The sequence below is a fragment of the Phascolarctos cinereus genome, unplaced genomic scaffold (genome assembly GCF_003287225.1).
Source record: "Phascolarctos cinereus isolate Bilbo 61053 unplaced genomic scaffold, phaCin_HiC Scaffold_726;HRSCAF=1367, whole genome shotgun sequence".
NCBI classification, from domain to species: Eukaryota; Metazoa; Chordata; class Mammalia; order Diprotodontia; family Phascolarctidae; genus Phascolarctos; species Phascolarctos cinereus.
Genome location: NW_027556098.1, coordinates 371015697 through 371036691, shown reverse-complemented (window position 1 = coordinate 371036691; position 20995 = coordinate 371015697). Strand labels below are relative to the sequence as shown.

General features: G+C 45.2%; 1 protein-coding gene and 1 pseudogene across 1 annotated transcript; both read left to right on the top strand.

Moving 5' to 3' along the window:
* The first annotated feature begins 5224 nt into the window (after positions 1-5224).
* Positions 5225-9751, top strand: RAB42 (RAB42, member RAS oncogene family). The gene is given in 3 exon segments (XM_020982983.2): positions 5225-6011; positions 7193-7535; positions 7537-9751. Coding segments are annotated over 3 exon segments (660 nt in total). The 5' UTR covers positions 5225-5775; the 3' UTR covers positions 7618-9751.
* Positions 8806-20846, top strand: LOC110206012 (glyceraldehyde-3-phosphate dehydrogenase-like; annotated as a pseudogene).
* The last annotated feature ends 149 nt before the right edge of the window (positions 20847-20995 follow it).

The window sequence follows — 20995 nt, the reverse complement described above, 5'->3', positions numbered from 1 at the left end:
TGATCATAATTATCTATTTACATTTTATAATGCTCAATCTTGCTTGGTCCTAATTCTTCCCTTATCTATTAATCTGACAGATAAACTATTCCATGCTCTCCTAATTCCTTATGATATCACCCTTTATTTGTAAATCATGTGCCCCTTTTGACCTTATCTTGGTATATGATTTGAGATGCTGGTCTATACCTAGTTTTTGCCATACTGTTTTCCAGTATTCCCAGCAGTTTTCAAGAAATCTTAAAAGGAAACTTCCCAGATCTCTTAGAACAAGAGGGTAGAGTGGAAATAAAAAGAACCCATCAATCACTTTCTGTAAGAAACCCCAAAATGAAAACTCCCATGAATATCATAGCCAAAATCCAGAGCTTCCATACCAAAGCAGCCAGAAAGAAATAATTAAGTATCAAGGAGCCATAATCAGGATCACATATGATCACTTATACAATTGCCACTATAAAAAAGTAGAGAAAGGCAGAGGATATATAGGCTTGCAGCCAAGAATCACTTACCCAGCAAAATTGAGTAATGACCATACAGGGGGAAATGGATTTTTAATGAAATAGAGTACTCTCCCTCCTGAAAAGCCAAATTTATTATTATTATTATTACTATTATGGCTAGGCAAGGGGGTTAAGTGACTTACCCAGGGTCACACACCAGTACGTGTTATGTGTCTGAGGCCGGATTTGAACTCAGGTCCTCCTGAATCCAGGGCCGGTGCTCTATCCACTGCACCACCTAGCTGCCCCAAAAGCCAAATTTTAACAACCTGTTTAAGAACTCTTGTCTGATTGTGCCATAAGAAATGATGAGCAGACAGATTCAGAAAAAAAACTGGAAAGACTTACATGAATTGATGCTAAGTGAAGTGAGCAGAACCAGGAGAACATTGTACATACACAGCAACGGTATGCTTCCATGTGTATTCAAACTCCATAGTTCTTTCTCTGGACGTGGATAGCATTTTCCATCCTGAGACTTTTGGAGATGTCTTAGATCCTTGCATTGCTGCGAAGGGTTAAGTCTGTCAATATTAGTCATCGCACAATGTGGCTGTTACTGTGTACAACGTTCTCCTGGTTCTGCTCACTTCACTCAGCATCAGACCATACAAGTCTCTCTAGGTTTTTCTGAAGTCTGCCTGCTCATCATCTCTTATAGCACAACAATATTCCATTACATTCATATACCACAACTTGCTCAGCCATTTTTCAACAAGCATTTATTAAGCACTTACTACGTGCTACACACATAGTGCTAAACCGGGAATGTAATACAAAGAAAGGCAAAAATTGTCTCTTCCCTCAGGAACTCAAATTCTAACAGGGGAAGCAGCTTGCAAATAACTGTGTACATCCCAGGAGGCAGACTGATTGGTCTCCCAGCCTCCAGCCTCTCTCCCTTCCCGCCATCCCGTACTCCGAGGCCAGAGTAATCTTCCCAAACTTTCTCTGACTGACTTTCTCCACTAAGCCCCAGTCAGCTCATTATCGGGATAACTTCTTTATCTTGTAAATTCTCATCTATCCCAGTACTCTAACTTATCATCCTCGGCCTCTCTGATTGGAGGATCAAGCCAGGAACTCTAAACCTTCCTTTCAGGAGAGGCCAGCTCTGCTTATCTCACTTCTCACCCGGCTGCTCTACTCCAAGGCTTCTTACGCTGACTTCTCCTCCAAGCCCTTAGGTGGGATACCTTCTGCTCCTCCCTACTCCCTGCTTTTCAGCTTCCTCTTGTATTTTGTCTCCCCCAGATCATAAGCTATTTGAGGGCAGGGACTGTCTTTTTTCGTATATGTATTCCCAACACCAAGCACAGTATCTGGGACATGTAGGCGCTTAATAAATGTTTATTGACTAAGTGCAGCTGGGAACTGATGAGGTCTAGAGGTTAGAGTTCCTGGAATCCCAAAATCATGACATACAGGTCCTGCCTGAAAGAATTCGACCCAAGCCTTCTTTCAGCCAAAGACAAGATTTATTGAAGATTCGCCATATTAGCCAGATCTTAAGGAATCTGAACATATTGGCTAGATTGTGAAAATCTGAGTGGCGGCTAGAATCAGAGCATCTTAATGGAGACAAGATGGACCTTATATACAGAAAGACTGTGGGAGGGATCTAGGAGTGGATCTGAATGGGAATGGCCAGTAAACTGGGGTGAACAGGACTCCTTGGACCTGGACAATGAGCCTAGCTAGGATTAAGTGTAGGAAATGGGCCAGGGGCCAGGGGGGGGGGGTTAGACTAGGTTAAGGGGAACAGAATTGGGAGATTGGGTGTAGCCACAATGAAAGGCCAGTTGGCGGGATTATAGTCTCAGGCTAACACCAGAGATTTGACCCTGTGGGCAAGTCTGGGGTTTTTCCTTTCTGGGGTCTAGATCCCAACCCCATCAACCCAAGTATCTAGCAAAAGTGCTAGAGGCTGGAGGCACTTAATAAATACTTCTTGATTCATCTTAACCCAGTATTTATTAAACACCCTACTGTGTGTCGATATTGTGCTAGGCAATGGGGATTCAATAAATGGCAGAAAACTGTTCCTGGCCCCAAAGAGCTCACTTCTTAATGAAGAAAGAAAGAAACATGCGAACAACTATTAACACATGTGATATATAGATGCATGCACACATATATAATGTAAATGGAAAGTTACCTCAAAAGGAGGACAATAAAATTAAGAAGAAGTTGGAAAGACCTCCTCCAGAAGGTAGGATTTGGAGGGCAGCTAGGTGGTGCAGTGGATAGATCACTGGCCCTGAAGAGAGGAGGACCTGAGTTCAAATTCAGCCTCAGACCAATCACTTGACACTTACTAGCTGTGTGACCCTGGGCAAATCACTTAACCCGAATTGCCAAAAAAAAGAAAAAGAAAAAAAGGTGGGATTTGAGCTGAGTCATGAAGGAAGCCAGGGCAGCCAGGAGGTAGAGGAAGGAGACCATTTTGGGCATGGGAGACAAGCAGAGAAAAGGCATCAGGTCAGGAGATGTAGTGGAAAGTGAGGAACACCAAGAAATCTAATTCACTCAATCATTCAAGACACATTAATGACTTGCCTGCTAGGTCTCCGCTATGGGCGAGGATATTTTGTGGGAATGTGAGCTCAAAAAATTATTACTTAAAAGCACAGGAAAACAACTCTGAGGTTTCCACACACATTATTAGATTGTCAACGATGACGAAAAAGGAAAATGACAGATGTTGGAGGGGCTGTGGGAAAAGAGCCACACTAATGCACTGCCGGAGTAGCTGTGAACTGGTCCAGCCATTCTGGAAAGCAGCTAGGAAATGCCTCTATGGTCACTCAACTGTGTAAACCCTTTTACCCAGCAATATCACTAGTAGGCCTGTACCCCAAAGAAATAAAAGAAAAAAGGAAAAGGATCCAGACATACAAAAAGAATTATATCAGTTCTTTTTGTAGTGGTAAATAACAGTAAACTAAGGAGTTGCCCATCAATTGGGGAATGGCTGAATACATTGTGATATTTTAATGTAATAGAGTATTATTGTACTATAAGAAATTGATGCAATTTTGAGAGGTTCAGGGACCTCTCAAGGACCGAAGTACAGGACAGGGTCGTCTGGAATACATTTATGGACTCAAGCAGTTTTCCAGTCATGTAGCAAAAAGTTTAGTGTAACGCTAATACTGCAGGCAGAGCCCTTAAAGAATTCTGCCATAGTGGACAGAGCTCACTAGGGAACTTACAATGGTGGACAGAGCTCCCTAGGGAACTGTGCCACCTAACAGGAATGAAGCTAAAGCTTATATAGGAAAAGTAGTGGATTGTGTACCAGGTATGCTGATTAGATGGTAACATACAACCTTGGTCATAGGCGTTATTTACTACTAGAAACTGAGGTGAAGGGGAGAGGGTTCCTAAGGGGGTGCATTTTTGGCCTTTTATGTCTGTAGCAAGATAGCTTCAGGAGTTGATGTCTTTAACTTGACCTCTGGATTGTGTGCAATAACTGTGGGAATCAGTGCATGATAATTTTGTTGATAAAAGATAGTGCAAGGGAAATTCTACAGAAGTCAGCTTGTTCTTGTAACAGGGAGAGATAGTGGGATAGTTTAACTCGCTGGGGCCCGCCCACTCATGAGTTATTGACTGAGATGGGGTCTTTGGGCTTGGGGGAGAACTGTCAGGAATAGTGTTTTGAGGCTAGGGAGAAATACAGTCTTGGAATGATGAAGAGAATGGTTTTAGAGAAATCTGGGAAGGCTTACATGAATTTGTTCACAGTGAAGTGAGCAGAGCCAGAAGAGCATTTATTCATTAATAATAACATTGTAAAGAAAGGCAACTTTGAAAGACTTAGGAAGGTTGACCAGTCACAATCTCAGAGGACCAGTGATGAAACATGCTAGCCACTTCCTGACAGAGAGGTGAAGGACTCAAAATGCAGAATAAAATATGTATTTCTGGACATGGCTAATGTAGGCATCTGTTTTGCCTGATTATCCATATTTGTTACAAAGATCCGGTTTTTCTTTTTTTTCTTTTTCCCAGATGGAGTGAAGAAGAGAAGGGAGGTGGGAGGTAGGGATGGGGTAGTCGTGCAGAAAAAGAAAAGAATAAAGGGTCATGAAGAATGCTTTTAAATGCTTCAAAGAGAAGCAACTGAGGGTAGAGACCCCCAGGTCCTTCACTTAGGTCATGGTGGATTACCTTGGGCATGCCTGGCAGCTAATAGTCAACAAGCATTTATTAAGCACCTACTATGTGCCAGGCATTATTCTAAGCAGTGGGGGTATAAAGAAAGGCAAAACTCAATCCCTCCTCTCAAGAAGTATACAATCTAAGAGGGAGGCAACATGCAAATAGCTTTGTACAAATAAGATACTGACAGGCTCAAATGGAGATAATTAACAGAGGGCGGGCACTAGCGCTAAGCGGGACTGGGAAAGGCAGAAAAAACCAGAAGGTTTTGAATTGCTTCCCCCTCCTGCGGGTCGTCCAGCCAGCTGAGGTTGTCCATCTCAGTCAGGCTTCTATTTTGTATGGGTTTTGTAAATATCTAAGAAATGTTGCGTTCCTCTTTAAGCTCTTAGAGGCTGGGGTATATTTCAACTTTGTCTTCTATATCCTCCAGCTGGTGGAGCCCGGGTCACTCTTAGAAGCTCCTCCATTCACAGATCTGGAAAGGACCTCAGAGGTCGTCTGGGGCTTTCCTGAGAGGAGGGACTGTGTCATTTTGGTGTTTGTATCGCCCGGGGACCCTAATAAAATGCGTGTTGATTAACTGATTAATTCTCTACCTGTAAAATGAGTGTGTTGGATTGTATGATCTCCAAGAACGCTCTGGGAAATATTACCCAGGAGGAGGAAGAGCAGGAGGGGACGCCTGGCCGGAGCTGAGGGAGGGCCCTGGGGCGGGGCCGAGGTCTCATAAATCCGAGAGTCTCTGCTTCAGCTCTCACTAGACTCCAGCTGCCCCAGGCGGTTTCCCTCGCCCTTCTCTGTCCTCTGTTCCCCCAGGTGGCTCAGGCAGCTTCAGCTGCTCCTCTCGACTCTCCTCCCCCTTAACGTGGGTTCCACCCTCTGAGCCTCTGCTCCGGTCCGCCCAGTCTATCGTTGGTCAGCCCCGTCCGCAGCTCCAGGTTCCTCCAGCACCCTGCGTTTAAGAGGCTCCCCTCCAGTCCTCCCTGTCGGTCCCTGGTTCAGCTTGAAGCCCAGAAAGGCTCCGCTCCGGTCTGCCTGATTCAGCGGCTCTCTCCGTCCGCCCCGTCGGCAGGGCAGTGCCACACAGCTCTGATTCCCGATGGCCGGGGAATACCAGCTCGCGTCCAGCCAGCTCCAGTTCCGCATCTTGCTGCTGGGGGACGCGGAGGTGGGCAAGACTTCGCTGCTGCTTCGCTACCTGGAGGGAGACTTTTGGGATGATCAGCCCCCCAGCTCCACCGTGGGCGTCGAGTTCTACTGCCGTATGTTGGAGCTGGCCTCGGGTCTGAGGGTCAAGCTGCAGCTGTGGGACACGGCAGGAGCCGAACGCTACAGGTCTGAGGGAGCAGAGACGGGCTGGAGAATAGAGTGAGGGCGGGGTTGGGTGTTGCTACTGGAGTGGGGTCACTTAGAGCCGGAAGGGACCCTAAGGACCACCTAACCAAGCTAGGAAATCTTAAGTGTCAGGGAGAGGGAGTGACTTATGTCCGAGGGTACACTGATAATGAGGGGCAGAGCCGGATTCTAACCCCGGACCTTTGCTGCTAAAGCAGTCGGAATGGTTAGTGGGACGTTCGAATTCTGCCCCTGCTTTTCCGTGTGTCCTTGGGCAAGCTGCCTTGAGCCTCCAGCTCCATAATGGGAGGTCCGGAAATTGGAAGTGGCTGCTGAGAGGTGAGATGGGAGTGGATTCCAGATAGAGAGCTGGATGTGATCTCCCCATTTCACAGATGAAGAAAGTGAAGCCCAGGTATCCCGAGACCAAATTAAGAATGATCAAGCTTTTCTATAGTGTTTTAGGTCTTTTCATTTGATTTCCTCACACTCCAACAGGCGTTTATTAAGTGCCTACTATATTCCCTGCCTTGTGTTAGGTTCTGGTAATATAGACATAAAAACAAGACCAAAAAAAATCCCTGCTTTCATTTTACCTTACAACCCTGTGAAGAAGGCCATGCAAACTTTATCTCAGGGGAAACAGTCCTGGATTTACTGCCAGAGTTCCTGGATTCCAATTCTGTCTCTTGGGGTTATTAGCAGTGTGACCTCGGGCAAACCACTTCCCCTTCAGTCTCCTCATCTGTAGAATGAGAGAATTGGGCAAGATGGCCTTGGAGGTTCTCACCAATGATCTTGTCCTTGATGGCCTCTGAAATCCTTTTCAGTTGTGTCTGGGCCCATCACTGGGGCTCCTTTTCAGATGTATGGGTATGGGTTTATGGGGAGCTGTGGAAGATGACGGGGTAACTAGAGACTGTAGGCAAAGGGGCCCGGTTTGGGAGGAGCTGGGGGTTAGTGTATTTTGGGGAAGCCTGCATCTGTCAGCTGGGTCCTCAGAAATCCAGGTCTCACCTTACAATGCCAGCAAGAAGAGGAGATTTTCATCACTGGTCTTTCAGAGGACTGGCTCATTGAGACATAAATCTTAGCTTAGGAGTTTTCTTTTCTCCTTTGATAGTAAATCTGGGGTACTGGGCCTCATCTGCCTCTGCCTCTTCCTTCCCCCTAACTTGCAGGAGCATAACTCGGTCCTTCTACCGGAATATGGCGGGTGTCCTGCTGGTCTTTGATGTGACCAACAGGACGTCCTTTGACCACATAGAAGACTGGTACCAGCAGGTGGCATCCATGCAAGTCCAGTACAAGGTTCTTTACGTGTTGCTTGGCCACAAGAGTGACCTGCAGCAGGCTCGGCAGGTGTCAACGCAGGAAGCAGAACATTTAGCTGCGGTTTTGGGCACATCTTTCCTGGAGACCTCAGCCAAGACCAACAGTAATGTGGCTCTGGCCTTCGAGACCCTCACCCACGACATCCAGCAGGCCCTCCAAAATGGGGAGATCAAAGTGGATGGAACCTGGGGGGGGAGTCAAGGTCATTCACGGAGCTCAGCCTCCCCAAAACCAGCGGAGAAAAAAGCCATCTCAACAATGCCAGTGTTGACATCAGCGAAGATGGACAGAACGGACACGGAGAACCAAACCTGAGCTGGGAGGTCCTCACTGGACTCAACACTGGAAAGAACCTTGGGTCATCTAATCCAGTGCCCTCATTTTATGGAGGAAAATAATGAAGCTCAGAGAGGGCTAGTTACTTGCCCAAGGTCACACAGCTAGTCAGTGACTGAACCAGATTAGAACCTAAACAGGGAAGTCTAATGCTCTCTGTTCTGTTGAGCTGCTTCTCAGGGCACAAAGATAATGCCATCATTATTCCTCTGGGAAAAAGGCCAGCAGGCCAGCTTGCCCTTGGGTCCACACTAAATTGCCTGGTGGCAGAAGACAGAGAGGTCCTATTGCCTCTAAGATAAAATGATAATAGCCAACTTTTATGCAATGATTTAAGGTTTAGGGGCAGCTAGGTGGCACCATGGATAGAGCACCAGGCCTTGAGTCAGGAAGACTCATCTTTCTGATGAGTTCAAATCTGGCCTCAGACACTTAGTAGCTGTGTGACCCTGGGCAAATCACTTAATGCTGTTTGCCTCAGTTTCCTCATCTGTCAAATAGCTGGAGAAGGAAATGGCAAACCACTCCAGTGTCTTTGCCTCAAATGGGGTCATGAAAAGTTGGACATGACTGAGACGACCGAATGACAATAACAACAAATTAAGGTTTACAAAGGGCCTTACAAATATTATCTCATTTGATCCTCACATCAACCCTGGGAGGCTGGTGCTACTATTATCTTCATTTTACAGATGAGGAAACTGAGGTAGATAGCAGTTAAGTGACTTGTCCACAATCACACAGCTAGTAAATAAGGGTCTGGGCCAGATTTGAAGTCAGGTCTTCCTAACTTGAGACCCAGCTCTCTGTCCACTGCAGCATCTTGATGCCTCTGCAAGAAGTCCTCAGCTTGGCATTTAAAGCTCTCCGGAGTCTGGCTTATTGCCCGTTGTTCATCATTGCACATTTCTTTTTTTTTTAGTTTAGTTTTTTTATTATTTTATTTTGATTTATCAACAATCACTTCCATATGATTTTGAGTTTTAAATTTTTCTCCCCCTTCCTCCCCACCACCCTCGGCAAGACGGCACACAATCTGATATAGGCTATACACATACATTCCTATTAAACATATTTTCACATTAGTCATTGCACATTTCACCTACTCTTTGTTCTAGCCACGATGGCCAGCCAATGCGCTGGCAGATGGAACGTTGCCATCTCTGTGGTCCCCCTTCAACCATTAAGATCCTACAGCATCCTTCAGGGCTCAGCTCCAGGTACCTTTTTTGATCCTTGCCCCCCTCCAAGGATGTCAATGCTGTCTTTCCCCTCAAATGACTGTAGTTATGCGTCTCTATGTACATCTTGTATACCCTTCCCATTAGAATTGAGGGCTGGAATTTTTTTCTCCCCCTATATATTTCCACAGCCCAACCCAGAGCCTTGAACACAGTAGGTGCTTAATAACTACTTCTCAGTTGGAACTGGAATCCCTCGCCTGAGGAGAGACTAAACAGAAGGCTAGAAGTGCCCCAGGGAGCCCCTACCTGGGTGAGGGAAAGGTTTTAAAAGGAAAAAGCCCTTTTAAACCCCAGGTCCCTGGAATGTCTAATTTCAGTTTTCTTCATTATGAACTTAATGATTTTTAATAAAATGTATTTATTTAGTTTTTTTAGTCTTCAGCATTGATTTTTATAAGATTTTGAATTCCAATTATTTTTTCTTGCTCCCCTCCCCCTTCCCCAAGACAGCAAGCAATCTGATACAGGTTATACATGTACGATCATATTAAACGTAATTCCACATCAGTCATGTTGTGAAAGAAGAATCAGAACAAAAGGGAAAAACCCACGAGAAAGAAAGAAAAAAAATGCTTTGATCAGCATTCAGCTCCACAGTTCTTTCTCTGGATGTGAAGAGCATTGTCCATCATTTTGGAGTTGTCTTAGATCCTTGTATTGCTGCAAAGAGCCAAGTCTATTAAAATTGATCATCGCACAGTGTTGCTGTTACTATGTACAATGTTCACCTGGTTCTGCTCACTTCACTCAGCATCCTCTGAACTTAATAATTACCAACAACTACAAGCACTTGGCATCCAAAGAATAAAAACAACCATATATGAACTTCTGTTATGGTTTTTTTTAAAGCACATTAAATTTAACAAGGTAGTAACAAAATTGCGCCTCCTTCTGAACTTTTAATTCAATATATTTTTTAAAATGTTTTATTGTTGTTTTTTCCCCCCATATCTCAGTCACTACCCACTAATTCATCCCCCATTGTAATTTAAATACAGCCAAGCAAAATCTGACAGCATGTTAGCTAGGTATATCTCACTCAGCACCCCTGGTCCACCACCTCTCTGCCAAGAGACAGTGATGAGGCTGACTTCTGCTCAGCCACAATGAAAGCCTTGCCTAAATCGAAATCTGCCCAGTAATAGGTGGGCTCTATCTGTTGACAGGAAAACCTTGTTATTTTCTGTGTACTTGACTAATCCCTATGGTTTGTGTCCATATCTTTGTCTATTTTTTTTTCTTTTTTGTGTGGCTGGGCAATGGGGTCAAGTGACTTGCCCAGGGTTACACAGCTAGTAAGTGTCCCCATATCTTTGAATGCTGCAAGTTAAGTCCCCTGTTTTGTGACTACATCCCTGAACTGTTTTGTAAAGTACTCAACACACCTGCTCCCCCTTTCCTGACATCCTTCCCTGGTTAACTGCCACCCCCACACCCAGCTGAGTGTCCGTCAGTCATATACATCCATCACATTCATCGAAAGTTTGCAGAGTGATTCACAAACACCATCACGTGGGAGCTTCACAATAGCCCTGTGAGGTAGCTGCTATTATTATCCCCATCTTACAGATGAAGAAACTGAGGCTGGGAAAGGTTCAGCGATTTGTCCAGGGTCACACAGCTACCCTAACTCAGTCAGTCATTCCCAGGTGATGGGTACACACCACCCCCACTTTTCTAAAAATTCCCAGGTCTTCCCCGAAGGGTCTGCAGAAGCCTCTCCCTTACAGTCCATGACCCTCAGCCTGCAGAAAAGTCTCTGATCAGTCCAAGTTACTGTTTGATCACTGCTCAGCACCTCCCTTTACTGGCCACGTTCTGTTAGCCAGTCTGAGCCTGTCAATGAACAAGGGCTGGAAGCCTCCGGTGGCTGACTCAGTCTGGTTCAACTGTGGGAGATGGTGAGGGAGGGAGGGAGGGAGGGAGGGAGGGAGGGTAGGAGGGACGCAGGACAGGTTAGCTTTTCTCTTTGGGCCAGGGTTCCTGCCAGGGCTCAGGCAGTCCTCGATGCGAGGTGAGGAGGAAGGTGGCCTCTGCCACAGCCCCTTCCCCCTTGGGCTGTTTGAACTCCAGGCTCATCCCAAGACGAGCCAGGGTACACAAACAGGGAAGTCGTTTGGGTCCAAGCCACCAGAGTCACATGGTGGGGAGGGGGAGAGTTTCAGGTTTCCAAAGCCCTTCCTGAGGAGGAAGCAGCCAGCGACTCCCTCCTTCCTCTCCCCTCCTCTCTAAAATGTAGGTGGTTTTGGCAAGACAATTTTTTTTTGGGGGGGGAGAGCAGGGCCTTCGGGGAAAGGAAGGGCTGAGCCTGTGATATCTCCCAATGGGTACAGAAACCTAACACTGAAGGAGCAACCTCACCTTTTCAGCCTCCAGGCTTAGAGAGCTCCCTGGACCACCCAGGGAGTGGCTTGGCAGCTGGGTGGATAGAGCTGGACATGGCCTCAGGAAGACCTGAGTTCAAATGTGAACTCAGACACTTAGTAGCTGTGTGACTCCGGCCAAGTCATTTCACTTCTGCCTCAGTTTCCCCAACTGTGAAATGGGGATAATAGTAACCACAGCACCTCTCTCCCCGGGGATGGTGGGAGGATCACATGAGATAATATTTATAAAGGACTTCGGAGAGACTTGTTTCCTTCATTCATCTGGGCAATTCCTGGACAAGGAGAATTTACAGCTTCACAAGGAACTTACCTCCTCCAGGGAATTTCACATTGCTTAAGAGGCTAGATAGAGAGGGTATCACCTCACTCTGAGGCTTCTTTTCATTACAAGCAGCCTTGCCCCCTCAGGGTGTCCTTCCCATGATGTTCCAGCTGCCCTTTATGTGTTCTCATTGCCCATCAGAACTTAAGCTCTTTGAAGCTAGGAACCAGCTTTTTGCTTGTATTTTTACCTCTAGCACTTAGCAATGTACTTGGGCACCGAGTAAGTACTTAATAAATGCGCTCTCTCTCTCTCTCTCTCTCTCTCTCTCTCTCTCTCTCTCTCTCTCTCTCTCTCTCTCTCTCCTTCCCTCCTTTTCTTCCTCCCTCTCTCCCCTCCTACCTCCCTGGCTTGTGCTGACCAATGTTTAACAATCAGCTCCCCCCCCAAACCACACCTATATCCAAAACACATTTTAAAATTTAATCTGCGTTATTATGAACATTTTCTCCATCACTTTATTAAGCCTGGGCAGCCAATGAAACAATAAATCAAGCGATGATTTGTAGCATTTGCTGATTTTAGAGGCTTATGCCTCTAAAATATTCACACTGAAAATTTAACAATTGGCTCTCAACAGCCTATTTGAGCCGGACCTAGCTCACCCACTTGTCCCTCCCTTGGAAAACCATGTTGGTTTTTTTTATTTTTTGATTGTGGAACCCCATGATTAGCATTTTTTGTATGTATTTGAGATATGTGTTAATTTAATTATGTAATTCATTACATTTTAGCTTCAAATGCAACGTTCAGTGGAGCCAAGCCTGTTGACTAGATACCCCTGCGGCCCAAGTTACCTTAGGGGTCCTTGGATAGCAGCATCTGGCACTTTGTCAATTGTGTTACTTTGGTTTGGAAAAGAAGTTTTTGTTAAAAATCCCAGGCAGCCACATGCCGGGTGCCTGACAGCTAGGAGACATCTCTGTCTTTCTGAGTTCAGACAAGTGAGTCTAGTGATTCTGTGTTCTAAGACCTGGCTAAACAATGACACATCTGAAACAAATTTTTTGCTTCTTGGTAAAACTTCTATTACAAAAGTTGCTTAAGATCTATTGAACTTTGAAGAGCAGATTCCTCTTTCTTCTGTCTTTTTCTCCCTCCCTTCCCCCTTCTAAGAAAAACTGCTGAATCGGGAGAGTGAGCCACACTGCCCAAAGGAAAGAATGTGAACATCTGACCAGTCTGAAGTAGATTCTGATTGGGAAACAATTTCAGGCCTAGCACGCTTCTTCTCTTTTGTTTTCCTTTTTTATTTTTTAAAATCTTTAAAAAATTTTTTCCAATTACATGTAAAGATAGTTTTCAACATTCATTTTTCATAAGATTTTGAGTTTCAAATTTTTCTCCCTCCCATCTCCTCTCCCCAAGACAGCAGGCAATCTGATATAGGTTATACATGCGCAATCATGTCAAATATATTTCCACATTTAGTCATGTTGTGAAAGAAGAAACAGAACAAAAGGGAAAAGCCATGAAAAACAAAAACAAAAAAGAAGAAGGTGAAAATAGTAGGCTTCCATCTGCATTCAGCCTCTCAGTTTTTTCTCTGGGTGTGGATAGCATTTTGGAATTGTCTTGGATCATTGTATATTGCTAAGAAGAGCTAAGTTATTCATGGCACAATGTTGCTGTTACTATGTACAATGTTCTGGTTCTGCTCACTTCACTTCACTCAACATCAATTCATACAAGTCTTTCCAGATTTTTCTGAAGTCCACCTGCTTATCATTTCTTGTAGCACAATAGTATTCCATTACATTCATGTACCACAACTTGTTCAGCCATTCCCCAACTGATGGGCATCCCCTCAATTTCCAATTCTTTCAAGCCTTGCACTCCCTATCCTGAGGTCAGAGGTTCATAGAGGTAGAGATAGGAGGAACCTTAGAGGTCACTTGGTCCAACCCTTAATTTTACAGCTGAGGAAACTGAGGCTCAGAGAAGGGAAATTATTCATCTAAAGTCATATGAAGCTGATGATTCAATTCATTTCAATAACCATTTATTAGGAGCCTCCCATGTGGCAGGGTGGTGCTAGGCACTGGAGATGTAAGATAAAAACAAAAATGATGATAATAGCTAACATGTATACAGTGCCTACTGTTTACCAGGCCCTGTGCTAATCACTCAACCCTGGGAGGTAAGCGCTATTATTATCCCCATTGTACAGATGAGGAATTTGAGACAAATGGAAGTTAAGTGACTTGCCCAGAGTCATACAGCTAGTAAGTATCTGAGGCTGGATTTGAAGCCAGGTCTTCTCAATTCCAGGCCCTGTGTTCTAACCATTGGTGCCATCTAGCTCCCTCAAACGTCTTATATTGTACTAGAGTTTGAATCTAGGTCTTCTGAGTCTAGGGGCAAGATTCTTGTAGCCAGACCACAATTCTGCTATTTTCTAAGGGCCCTCCCAGCTCTGACATCGTGTGTTTTAAGGGCCCTCCCAGCCCTGACATCCTGTGTTCTAAGGGCCCTCCCAGCCCTGACATTCTATGATCCTACAATCTGTTGTCTCCTCAGACATGCCAAGGGAGTCAATGAGATAATTTTCTCTATTGAACCCCTGAGGAAGAGGAACCCAGAGAGGTAAATCCTTATACCCAAGACTATCTAGTCAGTCTAACTGAAGGGAAACAGAAACCATAGTTTTCGACCAAGTCATTCATACAAAAAAGGTGGACTCAATGCAGAAAGGACTTTGTCATCTGATGCCTTCTAGGTCGAGTTAGCTCACGACTCATCTGCCTTCTTTGAGATTTTATTTATTCCCCCTCTCCCCATCCCTATGTCAACATGGGTAACCAGAGATGAAGCTGTCATCAGGTTGTATAGCAACTGGCTCTTGGCTCCAAAGGACAGAAACTGGGGGCGTACAAGAGGATGACAAGACTGAAAATAAAATGAGGTAAGTGTTTTTGGAAAGTTAGTGAATTTCATGCATTGAAGTAATTATTGAAAGCTGATCAGAGTCCAAGGGGTTCCAAAACTCACTGAAAAACCACTGAGTGAGACAAACTTCTGGGGACAAAAATCATGAAACATCAGAATATGGAAGAAGCCTTAGAACCCAGAATATCAGAGCTAGGAAGGACCTTAGAACACAGAATGTCAGAACTGAGAGGGTCCTTAGAACTCAGAATGTCAGAGCTGGGAGGGCCCCTAGAGCACAGAATGTCAGAGCTGAGAGGGCCCTTAGAATATGGATTGTCAGAGTTGGGAGAGATTTTAGAACAGAGTGTCAGAAGTGGCCTAGAATGTCAGCTCATTTAATCCAATCTGCTCATTTGAAAGGAAACTGAAGGCCAGGAGGATAGAGTGAGTGTCTAAGGTCACTTAGGTAAGTACTTTTCTCCTTTGCTTCCTTCTAATTCAAGAAGCCATTCTGCCATCCAGGGGCCACTAGGAATTTTTGCACCTGGGGCAAATTTTGCAAACCTAGACTGGAGACAAGTTTCATCTTAGGAGCCCTCTGTTGGGGTGGGGGTGGGGGCTTTTCCTTCCTCCCAGAGAAAAGGCCCATGCAGTCGATGAGTCCCTGGTGCTATTGCTGTTGGATTCCTGGGTGAGGCTAGAGAGGTGAGGGGCACAGCGGGCTGGGGAGAAGCCTTTCTCCCCACTTCTAGGTTTGGGTCCCATCAACAGAAATCCATAAGAACCTCACGAGAAAATCACTGCCAGGACACAAAGAAGCCAGTTCCAGCCTCCACTCTGGCCATGCTGTCCTCAGCTCCAGCCCTGGACCGCCTTCAGGCTTTACACCCCAGCAACCACTACCAGGCTCCTTCCAGCTTTCTTCCATAAGGGGTATGATTCCCATCAGCAGCCTCTTCAGTATCAGACCACAGGGCCAATGTCCTGCCCTTGGGCAAGTGCCCACCATGAGCTCAAACCATTATCTTGGGGCCAAGACCCTGCTTCTAGCCCTGAAGGGCTTCACTGTTAAATCTGAGGGCCTTCTCTGCTTCAGTGGGCCCATTTAGCCACTTTGCTCCAGAAGTTGGGAAGCTGAGAATGCCTGAGGCTTTAATTATTGAGCCAAGATTTTCTTAGTTCCCTACCATTGTTCAGAGCCAGAATTAGTATGGGTGCAGCCCAGCCCTGCCTCAGAGGCCAACATGGGGGAGGGGGGAGCGCGTGTCACACTTTCTTCTTCTCATTCCTCCCCTTCACCTAGGCCAGACGACTACCACCTGCCAGGGGCCTGTGTGCTTCATACCCCTCTCTCTGTTTCCCACACTACTCCCCCAGCCAGCCCTTGACTGGGGATGTAAGTCATGACAGAGGCCTAAGATCGAGGGTGGGTGGGGTGGGGATTAGAATGTGGTTCCGGGATAAAGACAGAATACACTGGCTGCCTCTGTACTTCCCCACTACAGTAAACTCAATCTTGGACCTCCCCAGTCTTTAACCTCTTCTGCCCTTACTTTTTCAATGTATTCTTTTAATCTATTCTTTTTTTGTTTGTTTGTTTTTATTTTTGGTGGAGGTAATTGGGGCTAATGACTTGCCTAGGGTCAAGTGTCTGAGGTTGGATTTGAACTCAAGTCCTCCTGACTCCAGGGCTGGTGCTCTATCCACTGCACTGCCTAGCTGCCCCCCTTAATCTATCCTTGATAATTCCAGATAGAGTTTGGGATTTGGAGTCCAGAAGACCCTGGTTCAAATCCTGCAGACGCTTATCAGCTATGTTGCCTGGGGCATCACTTAACCCCAATGTGCCTCAGTTTCCTCATCTGTATGAGGGAATTGGGTCCTCTATTCCTTTCAGCTTAGAGCTCTTCTCACATTCTCTCTGTTCTCTCTGAAACCCAGCTTTATAATTTTTTTTTAGGCAATTGGGGTTAAGTGACTTGCCCAGGGTCACACAGCTAGTAATGTCAAGTGTTTGGTCTGAGGCCAGATTTGAACTCAGGGCCGGTGCTCTATCCACTTCACCACCTAGCTGCCCCCATAAATTTTTTTTAAAAATTTTATTCTTTGGCTGAGGCAATCAGGGTTAAATGACTTGCCCAGGGTCACACAGCTAGAAAGTATCAAGTGTCTGAGGCCAATAAAATTTTTAATCTTATTTTTTACTATGAACTTAGCATCAAATGAATATGATTATTTCAATTAAAAAAGGACATAAAAGAGGATTGTATGTGAAATTGTAGATTCCAGTTTTATTTTGTTTTGCTTTTTGGCTAGGCAATCGGGGTTAAGTGACTTGCCCAGGGTCATACAGCTAGAACGTGTCAAGTATCTGAGTCTGCATTTGAACTCAAGTCCTCCTGACTCCAAGGCTGGAGCTCTATCTACTGCGCCGCCTAGCAGCCCCCTAGACTCTAAGTTTTTAAAGTGTATTTACATTTAACACAATAAAACAACACTGCCTTTCTTTCTATGTCCCCTTCTAAGTTTCCTGTGTTTTTTACATTTAAAAAAGTTCCATTGCTGTTTTCTTTTTTCTGTTTTGTTTTGTTTTGTTTGCTTTCACCATCATTACCCACCAGCTCTGTCCCTCTCCAGAGAGATTTCCATCCTTGACGCCTTGGCTGTGTGAAGGGAATTAAGATCTGCATATTAATCCATGTGAGAGGTGGAATGAATGCAATCATTTAGGCTTCTCAGGAGGCTCTGGCGTGGGAGTCAGAGACTTAGAAAGCAGCTTGCAAGGATCAATCAAACCCTTGACAAGGCTCTCACAAGCCCTGCATTCCTATGCCTGTGAACGTTAAGTGAAGCGAATCAAAGATCGCAGAACCTGTTCCCGTCACAGAACTCTGGGCCCGCGCTCTACTGAGTAACAACCCCCAAACACTTGACACAACACTGTTCCCACAGGACTCGCGGGCTTGTCTTGGGAAACCAATCAAGTCCTAGAAATGACTGTTTTGTAATCCACGCCTTCCCCCTTTCCCACTTGTGATTTATGTATGTAAGCTATGTCTTTAATGCATGGAGAGCATTCCTCATTCTGAAATTGGTTAATTAAACCACTGCTTTATTCCTGGCACTGCATGTCTTTTTCTGCACCCCTAGTCCGCCACCTCTCTGACAAAAGGCAGGAGGCATGCATGCTTCATTACCAGTAAGTTCTGAAGCTTTTTGAGGTGTTTTTATGTTAGGGGTCTGTAGGACGTTGAGGACCACAGGCTGTTCATGAGACTTCACCGATGGGCGGAAGCCCCTCTTGGGTGTTAGTACACGAGCAGAATATCCTGGCTCGGTTCTCCGTCCACTGACCTCCCAGTCAGCAAAACTCTGATGCTAGGCAAGCTCAGACTATAAAACGATATTGCCAGCTCAAGCACAGTCAGCTCTAGCACAAAGATATATCCAGTATTGCTAACTTATGTATCAAGTATTGCTGGTTCGTGCAATCCAGTATTGGGAACATTCGGGGAACAAGAAGTACCTGGTGTTTTTACGGGAACAGCTCAGAAGGACACAGCCAGGAGAATGTTGCAAAGAGATGTGCTTGTTTATACTTTGATTGGCATTCTCATGAGAAAACTTCTCTCTGTTGCCTGTTGGTAAAGATATGTAAACTTCGTTGCTTTGTCGCTGTTACTTGGGGTATGTTCCCATGAGTCAAAGATATAAAACACTGTCCTGTGCCTTGAATAAACGGAGCTTCACCATCTTGTCTCCCTGCCTCTCACTGCAGGGTATCAGGGCATTCCTGGGGAGGGAGAGTTTAAGACTCTCACAGCCGCTGAGCTGGACGCGGGCAACATTTTTACCTTATCAAGATCCTCATGTAAGTTGTTCTCCTGGTTCCGCTTACTTCACAGTTCATACATCAGTTCATACAAATCTTCCCAGGTTTCTCTGAAACTACCTTAAACCTAGCTTTTCTCTTGGCACTCTCCCCAAGACTGGCCACTTCCCTCCCAATCCTTGACACTCAGCTTCATGAGGAGGGGTTGGCTCACTCCTGGTTTCCCGCTTTCAGTTTCAGGCCCCCTCTCTGTCATGACCACTCAGTGGTTACCTCTTCACTTTCAATCCTGCCTGCCTCCTTGTTGCTGACATCTAGGAATCTCCAGGTTATTTTTCCTCCTTCCTAGGAAGTTCAGTATCTGGGTCACAGTTTTCTTCTCTGCCCCAATCCCCCAAAATACTCACCATGGCTTTCAGGTTCCTTAGCCTCCTTTATTTTCATGACCTCTGGTCTCCTATCTTGTCCAGCTCTACATAGGAGCAATCACACCTTAGGAACCTCAGTTTCTTGCAATTCAATTTGTACCAGCTGCTGAAATGCCTAGTGAAGGCTTTGCAGATGTTCACAGCTAGCTGATGGAAGAACTTTCAGTGGTCATCCATCCATTGATTGGGGGGAGGGTCCCTCGAATCCTAAAGCACCCCATTCTACTTTGGGCCAGCTCTAATGATAACCAGTCATCACTATCATCATCGTCATCATCATTGCTAACATTTAAACAATGTTTACTATATGCCAGGCACCGTGCTAAGTTCTTTACAATTATTATTCCATTCTTATGACAATCCTTCGAGGTAGGTGCAATTATTATCCCCATTTAGCAGATGAAGAAATAGGGCCAAACAAAGATTAAGTGACTTACTCAGGGTCACACAGCTAGTAAGTATCTGAATCTGGATTTGAACTCAGGTCTACCTGACTCCACTGAGCCATCTAGCTGTCTTAGCCTACTATAAGCACTGGCTGGCCCCAGATGTCAAACCATGCTCCATCTTCAAAGCTTATTCAGCTATCCAGACATTTAACCCATCTTAAACCCTGTCTGCCACTAAGTGTGAACCCCTCTCACTCCCTCCCCTTCACTCTTGATTTCTACCTTTTTATATACCTCTAATGTTTTGTCTTCTACTCTTAGAAAATAAGTCCCCCCAATAAGAAAGAAAGAAAGAAAAGAAAGAAAGAAAGAAAGAAAGAAAGAAAGAAAGAAAGAAAGAAAGAAAGAAAGAAAGAAAGAAAGAAAGAAAGAAAGAAGGTTGCTTCAGCTGTTCTCCCAAGTCAGGATCCACTGCTCAGTTGCATTCCTGAAACAAGATGGTGAAGGTTGGAGTGGCCATCAATAACTCCTTCATTGACCTCAACTACATGGTTGATATATGCAGGTTCAAGGGCACTGTGGAAACTGAGAATGGAAAGCTGGTGATCAATGGAAAAGCCATTACCATCTTCCAGGAGTGAGATCCCACCAGTATTAAATGGGGAGACACTGGAGCTGAGTATATTCTACATAGAGTCTAGATAGTTGTCTTTACCACCATGGAAAAGGCCAGAGCCACGTGAAGGGTGGTGCTAATGGGGTCATTATCTCTGCCCTTTCTGCTGATTCCCCAATGTTCATGATAGGAGTGAACCGTGAGAAATACGACAATTTCCTTTAGATTGTCAGTAATGCCTCCTGCACTACCAACTGCTTGGCCCTCTTGGCCAACATAGTTCTTTTTTTGCCTTTTTTTTTTGATGAGACAATGGGGTTAAGTGAGTTGCCCAGGATCACACAGCTAGCTACTAAGTGTCAAGTGTCTGAGGCTGGATTTGAACTCAGGTCCTCCTGACTCCAAGGCCAGAACTCTATCCACTGCATCATCTAGCTGCCCCTTGGCCAACATAATGACATCTTTGGCATTGTTGAAGGATTCATGACCACAGTCCATGCCATTACCGCAACCAAGAAGACATAGATGGTCCTCTGGCAAGCTGTAGTATGATGGGCATGGTGCTTCCCAAAACATCATTCCTGCTTCCACTGGTGCAGTAGACAAGGCATGCCCGAGCTGATGGGAAGCTCATAATTATGGCCTTTCATGTTCCTCCTCTCATTGTACCTGTTGTGGATCTGACTTGCCCTCTGAAGAAACTTACCAAATATGATGGTGTCTAGAAAATGGTAAAGCAAGCATCAGAGGGACCCTTGAAGGGCATCTTGGTCTACACAGAGGCCTAGGTTGTATCTTGTGACTTTAACAGCGACACCCACTCTTCTACCTTTAATGCTGGTGCTGTATTGCCCTCACCGTCCATTTTGTCAAGCTCGTTTCCTGGTATAACAATGAATATGTTTATAGCAATCATGTAGTACACCTCATGGTCTACATGACCTTCAAGAAGCAAAATGGAAAACCATGGATCTTCATCCCCAGCCAAAAAAGGGGTTCCTCCACTGAGGAGCCCACATCTCTAACCTATGTTCCAATGCCCCATTCACACCCTTGCCCCAAAGCACCTCTGTAGTAGGAGGGAGAAGCCTAGAGTCCTATATTGTGTACCATCAATAAAGTCACCATATTCAGTACAAAAAGAAAGGAAGACAGAAAAAGAAAAAAGGAAAGAAAAGAAGCTCCTTGTGGGCAGAGACTGTCTCTCTTTTTATATTTGTATCT